General features: G+C 38.3%; 1 protein-coding gene across 5 annotated transcripts in view; it reads right to left on the bottom strand.

Moving 5' to 3' along the window:
- Positions 1–15,884, bottom strand: part of LOC307011088 (uncharacterized protein) — a 180,938-nt gene that overhangs the window by 129,316 nt on the left and 35,738 nt on the right. For all 5 annotated transcript variants that reach the window (XM_079636408.1, XM_079636409.1, XM_079636406.1 and 2 more), the window contains 2 exons: positions 4,536–4,589; positions 217–252 (listed from right to left, as the gene is read on the bottom strand). In XM_079636408.1, the coding sequence (XP_079492534.1) occupies positions 217–252; positions 4,536–4,589 (90 nt within the window). The remainder of the gene's footprint in view (positions 1–216; positions 253–4,535; positions 4,590–15,884) is intronic.

Here is a 15,884-nt window from a genome sequence, read left to right as displayed (position 1 = left end):
CCTTTAATATAACACCCTGTTTGAGCACCTTTCTCATATCGGTGTTGGCGATAAGAAGTAATCCATTCCCTAAAACCTTAAATAAAACTCTCCATAAATCTCATTTCAGTGCTTAATGCAGCTTATGCATATCATGTTTTATATGGATGTCAGTGTCAGTATGTTGAGCTCTGAAATGACATGCAGTGTTGTTGTAGGGTGAATTGAGATGCGTACCGACAATGTTCCTGAACCCGCTGTGCCTGCATCCCCCTGTAACAGAGACACAATCAAATTCACAAGAGCGATTATTGTTCAAATATAAGCAGATCATCCAAACAGCTGCATTTTGTTCCTAAAATATACAGAAGTGGAAATGTTAACATACAGTTAACAGATTATTATCACAAACTGAATCAGGACAGGGGTTTATAGAGCTTTAACGATCAGGTCATCTTTACATTAAGCCACTTATTACACAGTTTAGTGGCGATTATGCAAAAATCTTTGACTGCAGATTGTCGTGATGGACCAATCAGAATATTTCAGAGCCTTGCGCAATAGGCTTTATGCCAAAAGTCAACTGAACAAATAGGAAAACGGGTCTCATCGCATCCACTTTTCAAAATAAAGTGTTAACAGCTATATGAACGGACTCAAAATTAAATAAAGAAAAAAAAAAAAAAAAATGATATTACATTGATTTGAGATATTCTGCATATGCTACAGATATCGGTTATGCTCATCTTAAAAAGAGAGTTCACCCACAAATAAAAATTCTGTCATAATTTACAGAATTTTTTCTTCTGAAAAAAAAAAAGAAAAGATATTTTGAAAATTTTTGATGGACCCCATTGACTTCCATTGTATTTTTTATTTTTATTTTTTCATTGTTCTGCTGAACACAAATTAAGATATTTTGAAGAATATGGGTAACCAAACAAAGGATTTCATACAGGTTTGGAATAACAGGAGGGTGAGTAAATGATGACAGAATATACATTTTTGGGGGAACTATCCCTTTAAGTTGGACCTTTTGAAGGCATCTTGAGTAAAACAGCTCAATATTTAATGAGGAGCATACAAAATTTTACAGAACGCGGAAGTTAGTTCCGCTAAAGTTTGCTGCGCTAAATAATTATTTTAAAATGATCTGTGGCATTTTTTAAAGAAACATGTTCTTCGTATACCTTAGAAGAAAGTCAGTCATACGGGTTTGGAGCGACATGAGGGTGAGTAGAGGATTTTTAGGGAAACTATTCCTTTAGGAATAACTCCGTTAGGCATATCTGAAAAAAAATATTTGTAAAAATAAAACGACCTGCTGTTCCTATATCTGTGCCTATCTGCTCTTAAATAAAGGACTTTTTCATATTTTCAAGGTTATGAAATACAAGCGGAGACATCAGTTTAAGTTAAAAACCCCTTGACAAAAACAGGCAGAGCTTTCCACAAATTCAATTTAAATCCACAGAAACTCCACATCAAAGTTTGCTGAAATATAAAGTTGCGAACACCTAAAGCCGGCCCGTTTGAAGGTATTCCGAGTCATTCTATGTTTGAAGAGCGTGACGTGTCTTTCCGACTGTCAGTTTCAATCCCAAACTAACGGTTTTCCTCCCTCCCTCTGTCTGACTGGGAGATGAGATGAAAAAGAAGCTAGTTATTCTCTGCTCGAACGCAGAGGAGCTCATTAGAACTTCAAGGCTTGGAAACACTGCATTGACAATTACGTGCGCAAGGAGGCAAACAAAGAACCCCAATATACTGTAAAAGACAATGGGTAATATGGTAGCTAATTAGAGAATAACATTTGATCTATTGTTTGGAAAGAAGTCCCGCTGTGGGCCTTCGTGCGCCGGGTTTGGGGAATAAGATATCAGAGCAGGAAGCTCTCTTCTACATTCTGTTTCACTGGAGTCACATGTTCCCCGCTGTGAAGGTCTGTCTGTTCTATCAACAGCATCTGTGACACATGGGCCATTACCTCGGAAAATAATGCATTTGTGAAAACAAACATAAATTGTATTTACAGTACAGTGAAGCACTTAAAATGATGAGTCATGGCACTGGAACTTGAAGCGAAAAATAGATATTTTTCAAATTCCAAATTTTACAGTTTCTTTCTTTCTTTTTTACTAAAACTGCACAATATGCTGCAACATATTTTCAATAAAATTGTATTACTATTATTATTAAGCCTAAATATAACAACATTTACGGATATTTATGCTTAAAGCTAACAAACAAAAATGCTGTTGGGGTGAGAAAAAACTATTTTGGACGATATATTCTCTGAACATTAACATTCAATGTAAAAATATGAACTTCAAATTACTACTTTGAAACCCTCTAGACTGCCTTGTCCTATATGCTTTAATGCAAACATAATTTTTCATTGTTTTTATAAATAAATTGAAATTATGAATCAAAAGCATGCCACTGATGCTGCCAATCCAAGCTTAACCTGTTTTGCTAATCTGAAACATTGCTTTAATATTTATATAGAATCGGTGTCACAACAACATTTTCTTGTTTGTTCATCATACATTATAGTTTTCCCTGTCACCATATGTCACCATATATGTGACTTCCAGTAATAAAATTGATTCCATCCCACAAAACTGTGTGCCTGGTTCTGTGTGCCTGGTTTACTGAGGCATTTACTACATGCTGCACTCAGCACAAGCAATATAAGCTACATTATCAACTATTGGATATAGACATGTTTCCTTGTACAATCAGTGGTTATGGTTCTTAAAAGGATTTTTGTAAATTAAGATCATTGTATAAAAAGGACGTCTTTACATTCTGCAACCAATAACTGATTCAAACAGCTACTGTAGTGACAAGGTCTATGTTGACTTGGATGCAATATTGATCTACATACATGCACATCCATACAGTACACACATGCATACATGCATACATGGTTGACGAACATTCCAAGGTGTGCAATTATTCTCTCTCTCTCTCTCTCTCTCTCTCTCTCTCTCTCTCTCTCTCTCTCTCTCTCTCTCTCTCTCTCTCTCTCTCTCTCTCTCTCTCTCTCTCTCTCTCTCAAATAACTGCATTAATCTGCTATCATTGGCTCAAGCCTCCGTTACTAGCTCTAAAATGACATTTTGGAATTAGCAATGGAATTAGTCGTACACACAAGAGCGTTTTAAGGACAAAAACCTGACAAATGTCTTGAAATACATTATCTGAAAAATGACTTGATGTGTGGTTACCGTAGTATAAGCGGAATAATTGACTCCGGTCCATTGAATTATTAGAAAGTAATGCATACCTCGGGTGATTTAGATGCTCATTTCTCTCTGGATTTGGTCTTGTCCGCATAGCATGTTAAGTCAGTGTCAATAAACACTGTTATTTTCATAAAACTGTCAAATTAAACTTCACATTATTTTAGAGACATATTTGATATTTTTAACTCCATGACATTTTTTTATGTTTTTGAAAGCAGATTCTTATGCTTGCAAAGCTGATTTTATATAAAAAATACAGTAAAAACAGTAATAGTGAACAATTTAAATATATTTTAAAACAAAATGTAATGTATTCCTGTGATCAAAGCTGAATTTTCAGCATCACTACTACTAGTGTCACATGATCCATGTCTAATTTACTGCTCAAGAAACATGTCTTAATATTTTCAATGTTAAAAACAGGTGCGATGCTTAATCTTTTTGGGGAAACATTGATAAAAAAAATTATTCAAGATTCTTTGATGAACAAAGTTCAAAGAAAACATTTATTTTAAAAAAACTTTATTTTTATGTAATAGTCTTTACTGTCACTTTTGATCAATTTATTGCATCCTTTATAATGCAAACCAATTTAGTGCAAAAAATGTCACAGATATCCAAACTTTTGAACGGTAGCGTAAGAAAAAAAATGATCAGCAAATGTATGTCCCATTCATCATTACATTTGTAATGGGATATACAGGAGAAGAAAATAAAGATTTCACATAATTAAAATTTTAGATTATGCAATTTATATTATTTATGTACTTAATTCTAAAAGTAAAACGTTTCTGATAAAATGCAGAATTCATCTTTGTCCCTCATTTTCTGTTCAAATCTATTATGCAGACATTTCTCCCACAAAAAGAATACTTTAACCTTTCTGACGTCATATCTCAGTTCCAACAAATATCTATTGATATTTTGCAAGGCTGTCACCACATATTTATGGGAAACCAATATCCAATATCTGCTAATCTAATTATTGGTGCTGGAGGCATATTTGGCAGTTAAGGTCCCTGTATATTGGGCCTAAAGTGGGAAAAATAAGTTTTCTAAAGTTTAGCAGTGACATTTTCAAACTTCAAAATGATAATAAAAAAGTATATTGAAAATTGTCAGGCACAAATAGCACAGTTTCCTAAGAATGACTCACATACGGACTGTGACTTTCCATCTATATAGAAACTCTGGAAAGCTCACTGACTAAAAAAACATCCTTAAGATCAGATACTCAGCCTCTATCTCTCTATGCTACAGTTTGTAAAGGTTGTTACAAGAAATCAAACTGGCAGGGCGACTTACTTTATCACCTTTGAGACCAGGTACACCTTGAGGTCCAGGATCCCCTTTCAAACCCTGAGGAGACACAACGAACAGGAACCAGTTTAATCACAGAGTCCGCTACCTCACAGCATCCTGACAGGACAACTTTGGGGAAATCTTTCCAGTAAGCAAACAATGTATCAGTTTGACTTCCCTCAAGTTAAAGAATTCAGCAGGGAGCCGCTCTAGCCATCTTTTAGCAAAAATCATGCAATATGTGTCGGTGAAGCGGGGAGAATGAGTGTCTCTAGGTGTTAATGTGGCCTCATTTACATGACAAATATGCTCACTTCTGCACTTTTTAGTGAATGATTTGCACAAATTGCATACAGGCACAAAAACACGCTCGCTTTCACAAGCCCTCCGTCTGGAGTCGGGATTAGAATTCCCCTCACTTCCCTGCTAGAGCTTTGTGAGGGGGAAATCTGATTGGAGATAAGGCAAAACCACAGGCAAAGTCAAAACTCATAGTGCTTAAAAGCAACAGAGAGAGAAGAGGTGATGAAAAAAAATAAAGAGGAATACAAGGCGGCGAGGGAGGGAAAACCGTCCGAGAAGAGGTGGCTGATAAACGAGGCCTGACACGTATTGACAGGTCAAATTTACAGGGACTCTTGTTAGGTGTGACACATCAAGACCGGCAGCTACACAGAGAGAGATTTCTGAAATAAGTCAGAGGGTACTTAGAGAGAAGGGATCACTGGCCCTCAAAACACAGCAATTTGTCTTAGTTAGGCTTTCGAGTGAGACTATTAATACTGAATTATATCAGGCTCAGATGAGCGCCTTGCCCTTTTTTTAATCATGTCTCCGAGTTCGCGGATAGAGATGCGACTAATTTACTCTTATGATGGCGAAGCTTGTCAAGACAGTTGAGGGAAAGCTCGGCCTCGAGTACACTAATCTGGAGCCCGTCTCCATAAAACAAGACCAATACAAATAAGATGCGTAAATCTGGCAGACCTTCTTTTGCATCAGCTGTCTTACTATGAGACTCTTTTTGTGAGAATGATGATAGTGAGGCTTTACACACACACACACAAAAAAAAGTTATTCAAAATAAAATATTTACTTTTGATATGTAATCTTAGCACTTCCCATTCTCTTGCTCTATTTAGAACAACAGCCAGTAAAATTGCAAGAGAACTCTTGCTTGCTTGACCGTTCGCAAAGACCCGCCCCCCTTAGTTACTGTCGCTATGTCCGACAAGCTACGCCGCTCTCACGCCACACCATGTTCTCACGCTGTGAAAAATACATTGCGGAGCAGAGAGCACACTGACAACACGTCGACAGACAGGACAGACCAGGTTACTTTTCGGTTACTTTTGGATAAAAAAAGTCTCACCTTTCAAATTTGGTCAAGAAATTTAAACAATAAATACCGTTTTGTGGCTCTTTAATGTGTCTGACAGATCGCTGTAGAGCCTCAGTTAAAGCTGCTCGTGAACCGATCATCTCTTCCTTCTAGTTTATTTATAGCATCAAATAAACATGAATGAACATAAGGAGGAATGTTGTTTTAACCGCGGAAAGGCGTCAGTACACTCCGTTTCTCAAGTTCAAATCCTCCCATGTTAATCTACTATCTCTCCTGACTGCTTTGTCGGACAAAATGGCGGATGGCGAAGTATGATTGGTCAGATCACCTGTCAATCAAGCTCCCTGCGAAGGGTCAATTGGGGTCAGACACACACCAGCCGAGTGGTCGGGCTGACGAAAAACACAAAACAAAACAAACACCCGAGAAAAAAGAAAAGAAAAGAAAAACCTGAACCAAATCAAATCAAATCAAATCAAATCAAATCAAATCAAATCAAATCAAATCAAATCAAATCAAATCAAATACCAAAACACAAACATAAACCACTATCCAAAACAAACAGGCCAAAACCAGTTTCCAAAAAAGAAAAAAGAAAAGAAAAAAGAAACACTATCCAAAACAAAAACAGAAAAAAACAAAACCACTATCCAAAACCATCCAGAAAGAAAGAAAGAAAGAAAGAAAGAAAGAAAGAAAGAAAGAAAGAAAGAAAGAAAGAAAGAAAGAAAGAAAGAAAGAAAGAAAGAAAGAAAGAAAGAAAGAAAGAAAGAAAGAAAGAAAGAAAGTAAATAAAACGTTATTCAACTTACTATTTAAAAAAGCATAGACACTATTCACATTCAGTGTATTCCATGCAGCGTTTAGTAAGTGAGCACTACATTTCAAACATATCCTCAAATCCAGCAAGCGATTACATTTCTACACCTATCGTTTCTTGACCAAACTTTGACTGAGGCCATAAAAGATAGATGGAAGTAAGAATCAGCACTTGAACCTGATCAGGATTGCAGTACTGTGAAAACACTGGTGGAGGGGGGAAGCTCGCATCGGGACTGGGACGGAGGTTAGACTGAGGGCTGGTCTTAAATGATGTATGTTCAGAGGGGTCTTTGGAGAGTGCACTCCCGTCCTGCTTTTGGCAGAATCTAATGACTCCTTGAGGGAACCAGTGCACCTTTCCTTTGTTGTTCCACCTCCCCGAGAGCAGCCCCAGTTAAGAACAGCTGCATTGGCCCTTTTCAGAGGGGCTTGAGCTCCAGGCCTTACAGGCTGTTCCGATGGAGAGACTGACTGACTGCATAGTTAGCCTCTGCTTGCCCTGGGCACTTCAGCACAAGCGGCGCAGGTGAAGGATGGGTTAAAACCAGGGCTGTGTCCCTCTCTCCCGCTCTCGTCACACCAGCGTGAGGTCAACATGCCGCGGGGATTCTGCTCACTTGCCTGATAATTATGTACAGCACAGCGCGTCCTGGCTGCAGAACAGGCCAGGTCACAAAACAATCTGGCATCTTCCCAATACAGAGGCACACACACGCACTCAGCATTCCCAAAAAGGTTTCGGACACTGAAGCCAAGCTTAATGTATGAACATAAATCACATCAGATTATATGTTTAATCAAATGGCTTTCATTTTGTTTTAAAGAAATGTAGCACTTCACAAAAAGATGAACAGTTCCTATTTCTACCTAAAAACACGTAATTCATTGCATTACACATTTAAGGTGAGATAATCTGACTACTAGACCGTTTGATCATTTTTGAACTAACTCATTTATCACATTGAATTGAATAGGATAATCCTGTACCATATTGATATAAAAAGGTGGAGAAAGAATATATATTCCATTCTTTATCAACAACATCAAGTGCATTAAATATTACATTACAACAGGGGTTTGTGAAGAAACGTCAAAAAAAAAAAAGTTTACCTGGATGTTATGTGACCATTAAGTGACATCAGAGAACCGTGCACTTCATTTTATTATTATTATTTATAAGGGTGCTCCGTTTGATCGGGCGCAAATCGTTATCGGACAATAATAGCTCTTTATTAAAAATCAGATTAGACTGAGGTGTTACTTATTGGACCAAAAACCTGCACACAGAATCTGTAAAGGTTCGCATTAAACTCTAAGCGAAGGAGATGTGTTGCACTGCATGAGGCAAATGGTGGTCACACCAGGGAGGTTTTCGGACCCCCCATCTATAGCCCTTTTCACACAGCGCGTTGATCCCGGGAAATTGCCAGAGTGCCTTCTGTGTGAACGCAAACACGTCCCGGGATAGATACCGGCATCGATCCCGGGTTGGGGACCTAGAAACATTACCGGGATCAGTCCTATCAGCTGTCTAATCAGCATCTTGATATGCCACACATGTGAGGAGGATGGGTTATCTCAGCAAAGGAGAAGTGCTCACTAACACAGATTTGTGAACAATATTTGAGAGAAATAGGCCTTTTGTGTACATAAAAAAGTTTTAGATCTTTGAGTTCAGCTCACGAAAAATAGGGGCAAAAATGAAAGTGTTGCATTTATAATATTGATCAGTGTATATTTGCGTCCACACCAACAAACGATAACAACACCTATAGTCTCCGCAACTTCAATGAAAGTAAGACAATATTGTCGAAACGAGCGCTGGATACCTGAGGTTATACTTCTCACCATTTATTCTGACCGATTGAACGATTGTTTTCCCAATCTATTTTCTCGAAAAGGGGCTTGACTTGTCAAACAGTGGTGGATTTTTTCTTGAGCTCGGCGATTAACTTCTCCGCAATGTCGTCTGCCATTTTAAATGCTTAAATTAGAATGGATTCTGAGTCAGTGTTTTATCGTTCACAGCTGAAAAAAAAAAAGTTTCGAAAGTGATCCCAACGGTCTCGTCTCTCTATATCGTTATCTTTATAGCTGTGGTGTGAACTCTGCTATTCTTTAATATTTTTTTAACGATTTTTAGAACTATATCTTTATCTTTATCTTTATCGTTATCGTCCTTGGTGTGAACGGGCCTTAAGAATACAATTTGCGTTTAAAAGGAAATACTCTTACTTCATCCTCCGCAGTAAAAGACCTGGGTGTTATATTAGACAGCAACTTGTCTTTCAAAACTCATATTTCATGTTACAAAAACAGCCTTCTTCCACCTCAGAAACATCGCTAAGCTCTGAATCAACATGCACCAATGCTACATTTTCTAAACATTGTAATCATTGTGTTAACAACCTCTAATATTTACTTCAATGAGCTCATTGTTCCTGCCCTAAATTAATACATTGTTAGCTAACTGCGTGATTTGTAAATGTACTTGGACACTGTCACCTCTGATAACAGATCACTCTAAATTGTAATGTAGACACATGCATTTTCTGTAAAGCTGCTCTGAAACAATAAGATATGTATTGTGAAAAGCACTACACAAATAAATGTGAATTGACTGCTGAGAATGTGAATACAGTTTGATCGGTGTTCTCTATAAAGGCTGTTCAGAAGAGCCTCGTGAGACTTTTTTCATCTGCAACTAAAATTGCTTCAGTACATATTCACCAGTTCTACCAGATGTCGGAAAAGGACAATAAATTTGCAATGTCTTTGCGGAGACATTGCAACGACAGCAACCCTACAGCAATGACAGTGACACGATTTTTAGTGCATTTCTTTCATTCACCGCGTTGAATGAAACGCATTCATTCACACAGCATTCATTCGTTCCTCCCTAAAAGCCTAAAGTTAACGTCCAAAACAAATAGATCATTGACTTCTGTAGAATACAGTCTATTGCTGCTAAACTGCAGGATGTGCTCGATAATAAAGAGTTATTAATGATACACATGCGACTTATTTCACAACTGATTTTGTTCACTTATGACATAACCAATAAATAAAGAGTTTTCAATTCAAAATACTTTATCTTCTTTTAATTTTTGCATATTTAAAATATACAGTTGTTAAGAATAGTAAGCTATTATTTATTTCAGTTATCAATATCGGTGATCCTAAAAGTGAAGTGATTTCTGTAAATCAAATGCTGTGTGGATCTTAGTTTCAGTGATAGTCACATGACTAGTGGCTGGTCTGTGTGTGCGATTTCACAAACCTGGAAGACATTATGAATGTATATAAGCAGTAGACTTTTTTTTAGAAAGGAACATTTACAAGATAAAAGACAAGTTGGATCAATGAATTCTGAATAAATCACTGCCATTGTGAGAATAACATGTAATCATATAATCAATAGAAAAGTAACTACAGTCTGATTATGAGTATTAATGTAATATAATCTAAGTACTTAATTTTTGTAATCTGATTACGTAATCCAGATCACATGTGATCTGTTACTACCCAGCACTGTCCACTAAGTTAATTCATTAATTTCACATTGACACCAATTCATTACAAAAAAATTAAATAGTTAGTTCTGAGAAAATCGTTTGGAGATGCCATCTATTTAAGAGTGACTTGAGTGTCCAAAAGTGCGCAAATCGGCCAATGTCTACACACAGGTACATGCAGACGTGTTTAAGTCAAGTCAAGTCAAGTCAAGGATATTTGTATAGCGCTTTTCACAATACAGATTGTATCAAAGCAGCTTCACAGTATTAAATTAAAATAATAATAAAACGTCCATGTTTGGTAATGCTAATCAATAGTAATATTGATTGATTCATTAAATTGAATATCCCCAACTGAGCAAGCCAAAGGCAACAGTGGCAAGGAAACGAAAAACTCCATCAGGTGACCTAATGGAGAAAAAAAAAACCTTGGGAGAACCCAGGCTCAGTCGGGGGCCAGTTCTCCTCTGGCGGTTATGAACTAGAGGCCGGATTTAACTGTAAGATTAAAACATTTATATGAATGCCTGGTTAAAGAGATGCGTCTTTAATCTAGTTTTGAACTGGGAGAGCGACTCTGAGCAACGAACAGTATCAGGAAGGCTATTCCAGAGTTTTGGAGCTAAATGTGAGAATGCTCTCCCTCCTTTGGTGGACTTAGATATCCTAGGTATAACCAAAAGCCTCGAATTTAGCGATCTTAAAGAGCGCGATGGATTATAGGGCGATAGAAGATCCGTTAAATAAACTGGAGCTAAGCCGTTTAGGGCTTTATAAGTCAGTAACAATACCTTATAATTAATACGGAACTTTATAGGTAACCAGTGTAGAGATGATAAGATCGGTGTTATATGATCATATTTTCTTGATCTGGTAAGAACTCTAGCGGCTGCATTTTGGACTAACTGTAGCTTGTTTATTGAGGATGCAGGACAACCAGCTAATAGAGCATTACAGTAATCTAGTCTCGAGGTCATGAATGCATGAACTAACTTTTCTGCATCAGAAACTGATAGCATATTACGTAGCTTAGCAATGTTTCTAAGGTGGAAAAATGCCGTTTTTGTAACATATGAAATATGATTTTTAAAAGACAGGTCGCAGTCTAGTATGACACCCAGGTCTTTTACTGTAGAGGATAAAGTAGCAGGACATCCTACTATGTTAAAGTTGTATTGTGAGAGGTTTTGTGGGCGGTTTTTTGAACCGATGAGTAGTACCTCCGTCTTGTCTGGATTTAATAGAAGAAAATTACGCGTCATCCAATCTTTTATATCTTTAACACACTCTGTCAATTTTGATAATTTAGCGTTTTCATCCGGCCGTGATGAAATATATAATTGAGTGTCATCAGCATAACAATGGAAACTAATTCCATGTTTCCTTATAATATTTCCAAGTGGCAGCATATATATTGAGAATAATAGAGGGCCTAGCACAGATCCCTGCGGCACTCCATAGTTTACTGAAGTTATGATCGATTTTTTTCCATTTAAATAGACAAAATGGTAGCGGTCAGATAAGTATGATCTAAACCAGCTTAATGCTTGTCCTTGAACGCCAGTATAATTTTGTAGTCGATCTAAGAGTATTGTGTGATCTATAGTATCGAACGCAGCACTAAGATCAAGTAAAACTAGTATTGAGATACAGCCTTGGTCTGAAGCTAAAAGTAAATCATTTGTAATTTTAACCAGCGCAGTTTCAGTGCTATGGTGCGGCCTGAATCCAGACTGAAACTTTTCATAGATGTCATTTTCTTGCAAAAAAGAGCTCAGTTGAGCGGACACAACTTTTTCTAATATTTTAGACATAAATGGAAGATTTGAAATGGGTCTATAATTTGCTAGATTATGTGGGTCTAATTGTGGTTTCTTAATGAGTGGTTTTATAACTGCCAGTTTAAATGTTTTTGGAACGTGACCTAAAGATAGAGACGAGTTAATGATATTGAGAAGAGGCTCTTCCACTACAGGTAACACTTCTTTCAGTAGTTTAGTTGGTATAGGATCTAATAAGCACGTTGTTGTTTTAGATGAAGTGATAAGTTTATTTAGCTCTTTTTGTTCTATAGTTGTAAAGCACTGTAATTGTTCTTGCGGGGTGATAATTGAGGCTGATTTATAAGGCGCGATTGAAGATTGAGTGTTTACAATTGTGGTTCTGATGCTTTCTATTTTCTCAGTGAAGAAGTTCATGAAATCATCACTGCTAAACTGTAACGGGATATTTTGGTCAGGTGACGTTTGTTTATTTATTAGTCTAGCCACGGTGGTAAATAAAAATCTTGGATTATTTTGGTTGTTTTCTATTAGTTTGCGGAGATGCTCAGCCCTTGCCGCTTTTAGGGCCTTTTTATAACGTGACATACTGTCTTTCCACGCGATTCTAAAGACCTCTAAATTAGTTTGTTTCCATTTACGCTCTAATTTACGGGTTTCTCTCTTTAGAACATGCGTAGTATTGTTGTACCATGGTGCTTTACTTTTCTCTCTGACCTTTTTTAATCTAATGGGTGCAACAATATCCAATGTTCTAGAGAGAATGGTGCTCATAGTGCTAGTTACTTCCTCTAATTCGTCTGTTTGTTTGGGTTCAGGCAGTAACTGAGACAAATCAGATAAGCAATTTGAGAAATTATCTATGGTGGATGGAAGGATTGTTCTGCCTGGTCGGTAACGCGGCGCAGTATGACATAGTACTGTAGTCCGTAATATACAAGTTACCAGGAAGTGGTCACTGACACCATCACTTTGTGGAATGATATCTATATCGGTTGGATCGGTTCCGTATGATATAATTAAATCGAGTGTATGATTAAGACGATGAGTTGGTCCGGTGACGTTTTGCTTGACCCCAAAGGAGTTTAATAAATCTGTAAACGCAGCCCCTAACGCATCATTTGAATTATCTACGTGTATGTTGAAATCTCCAACAATTAATGCTTTATCGACGTTGACCAATAGATCTGAGAGAAAATCTGCAAACTCTTTTAGGAAATCAGCGTAGGGCCCTGGCGGTCTATATACAGTAGCCAAGGCTAGAGATAATAGGGATTTTTTCCTTACATCTAAGAGCGTAACATTTAATACAAGTACTTCAAATGAATTAAATTTGTCACCTGTTTTCTGAGTAACATTAAGAATATCTCTATAGATTGTTGCAACACCGCCGCCACGACCAATCAGACGGGGCTCATGCTTATAACCATATCCTGGCGGAGTGGACTCATTTAGACCGAAATAGTCATTTGGTTTAAGCCAGGTTTCAGTAAGGCAAAGTACATCGATGCTATTATCTGTGACTATTTCATTTACAATAGCTGCTTTAGGTGTGAGTGATCTAATGTTCAGAAGACCTAGCTTTAGAAATTGTTTTTGTTCACTAATAGCGAGATTTTCTGTTTTAATAACAATTAGATTTTTCCTAGATCCTACAGTAGATTTATTATTTGATCTCACTAAACGAGGAATAGACACAGTTTCTATTAAATGTTCTACACTAGTATTTATATCAATTAATTTGGTGCAGCAGAGACTGTGATTTGGATTTTTGGTAACTAGTCAAACGGTCTTTAACGTCTTGGAGATGTTATCCGACAGAAGATCCGCTCCATTTCTACTTGGGTGTAAGCCATCCGCGCGGAAGAGCCTAGGACGCTCCCAAAACAGATTCCAATTATTTATAAAGAGCAGTTTCTGCTCATTGCACCATGACATTAACCATTCATTTAGCGCGAATAATCTACTGAACTTCTCATGCCCTTGTCGATACGTGGGAAGCGGCCCAGACACGATGATCGTTATTTCAGGCGATGCGGTGCGTACCGTCTCGATTAGGTTCCTATAATCCTTTTTCAAAACCTCCGTCTGCCGCAGCCTGACGTCGTTCGCTCCTGCGTGCAAGACGACAGCTCCGACGCGCTCGTCACCGTTCAAGATCTCGGGTACTCGCGCAGCGATATCAGAAACACGGTCATCAGGAAAACAGTGGCTACGCACCTTACTTTTACCTGACGTAGCGTGGACGTTCCGAACAATTGAATCGCCGATAATCACCACAGCATCGCGTTCCGTTTCGCGAAGAGGGGAGAAGCGGTTCTGAGTGGAAATCTCGAAAACCGGGAGGGGCGGAGAGATTCTTCGCGTCTTCCGCTGCGAAACAACCCAAGCTTCGTGACGGCGCCTCGGAGCCGGGGTGTATGAAACCTGTGAGAACCGCCTTGGCGCACGGGACCAATGCTGAGAGACGCACGGTGTTGACGCAATCGGAGTCTGCGGATTATTAACTGATTTGTGTGCATCGACGCGAGATGTTTCAAGAGCTAAACGCCGGTCTCTTAGCTCGGCTTGTCTCTCTAGAAGGTCGCGGATCTGCTTTTCTACAGCTTCCAGCTCAGACTGCACCGCCTGCAGCTCGAATGTGTCCTCACCTGCACCAAAAGGTAGACAACATAACGTTACATTTGATATATTCGCCATTTAAACCGATGGACAGTAAGTTAGCAACGACGCTACCAGTGATGCTATCAATATTAACGCTAATTTATAACTGAAATCTTGGATATAATCTGTCTTTTTAATGGTACGGGTGTGATGTAGACGCACGATAGGCGAGAAAATGTTCGTTTGTAAATGAGTGTAAAGAAGACGCGCTCAGCCGTTCGACCCACAGGTGTAACGGACCGGTATTGGGTCAATCGGTTTGAGACGCGTCTACTCAACAGTCCGCGTTGTAACTATGAGATTTTGAGCAGCAGTGCTTCTCAGTGAGTAAAAGTAGAAAATGTTCGTTTGTAAGTGAGTGTAAAGAAGACGCGCTCAGCCGTCCGACCCACAGGTGTAACGGACCGGTATTGGGTCAATCGGTTTGAGACGCGTCTACTCAACAGTCCGCGTTGTAACTACGATATTTTGAGCGTCAGTGTTTCTCAGTGAGAAAAAGTAGAAAATATTAGTTGTAAGTTTACAGACTCACAGACATAATACACATCCAACAATTCTCAAATACACATATAACATGCAACGACTGGTTTCCACAGCGCTTTTCCAACTCTTGGTTGAGATCAAATTTTAATTAATATCAGGAGAAAAAAAAGCGGGCAAGGTCCATCTCAGAGGCGCGCATGTTTTGAGCAGAGAGATCTGTTGATATGTTGAATGGCAGGCCTTCAAAGAACTTTGGAACAAGATCCAGTGGAGTAACAGAGATATCTCAAGCGCTGGCCACAAATGCCAAGGGGGTTACGCCAGGAAATGCTTTTTGCGAGTTTCCATTTGCTCAGCGATTCATTGCTACAAACGTTTGAAGTAGTAGAGCTCCGGACGATACCATCTGAATCAAACTTTCACTTAGGAAAAACATGGTGAGCTGCTTCACCATAACCAGTGATACCTGTTTATCATAGATAACACTGAACTCATATGAAATGAGTTTATAAGAAAAATGCTTTCTGCTAATCAAGTATTGAAAACAAATATGCATCCTTTCATAGCATAGGACATCTATATTAACGCTTCACGTAACCCGTCATATTCTGAAGGATAGTGTAACTAACACGCCATGTTATGCTCCGAGTTTCTCAACGGTGGACAAGTGATACACGGCGTCATGCACATTCCATTCTGAACGTTCTCACATAACCCCTGTGGGCCTCAGATATCAGGTATT

The sequence above is a fragment of the Phoxinus phoxinus genome (assembly GCF_949152265.1).
Source record: "Phoxinus phoxinus genome assembly, chromosome: 14".
In the NCBI taxonomy this organism is placed as follows: Eukaryota; Metazoa; Chordata; class Actinopteri; order Cypriniformes; family Leuciscidae; genus Phoxinus; species Phoxinus phoxinus.
The sequence above is the reverse complement of the archived record's forward strand: the minus strand, read 5'-3'. Positions and strand labels throughout refer to the sequence as shown.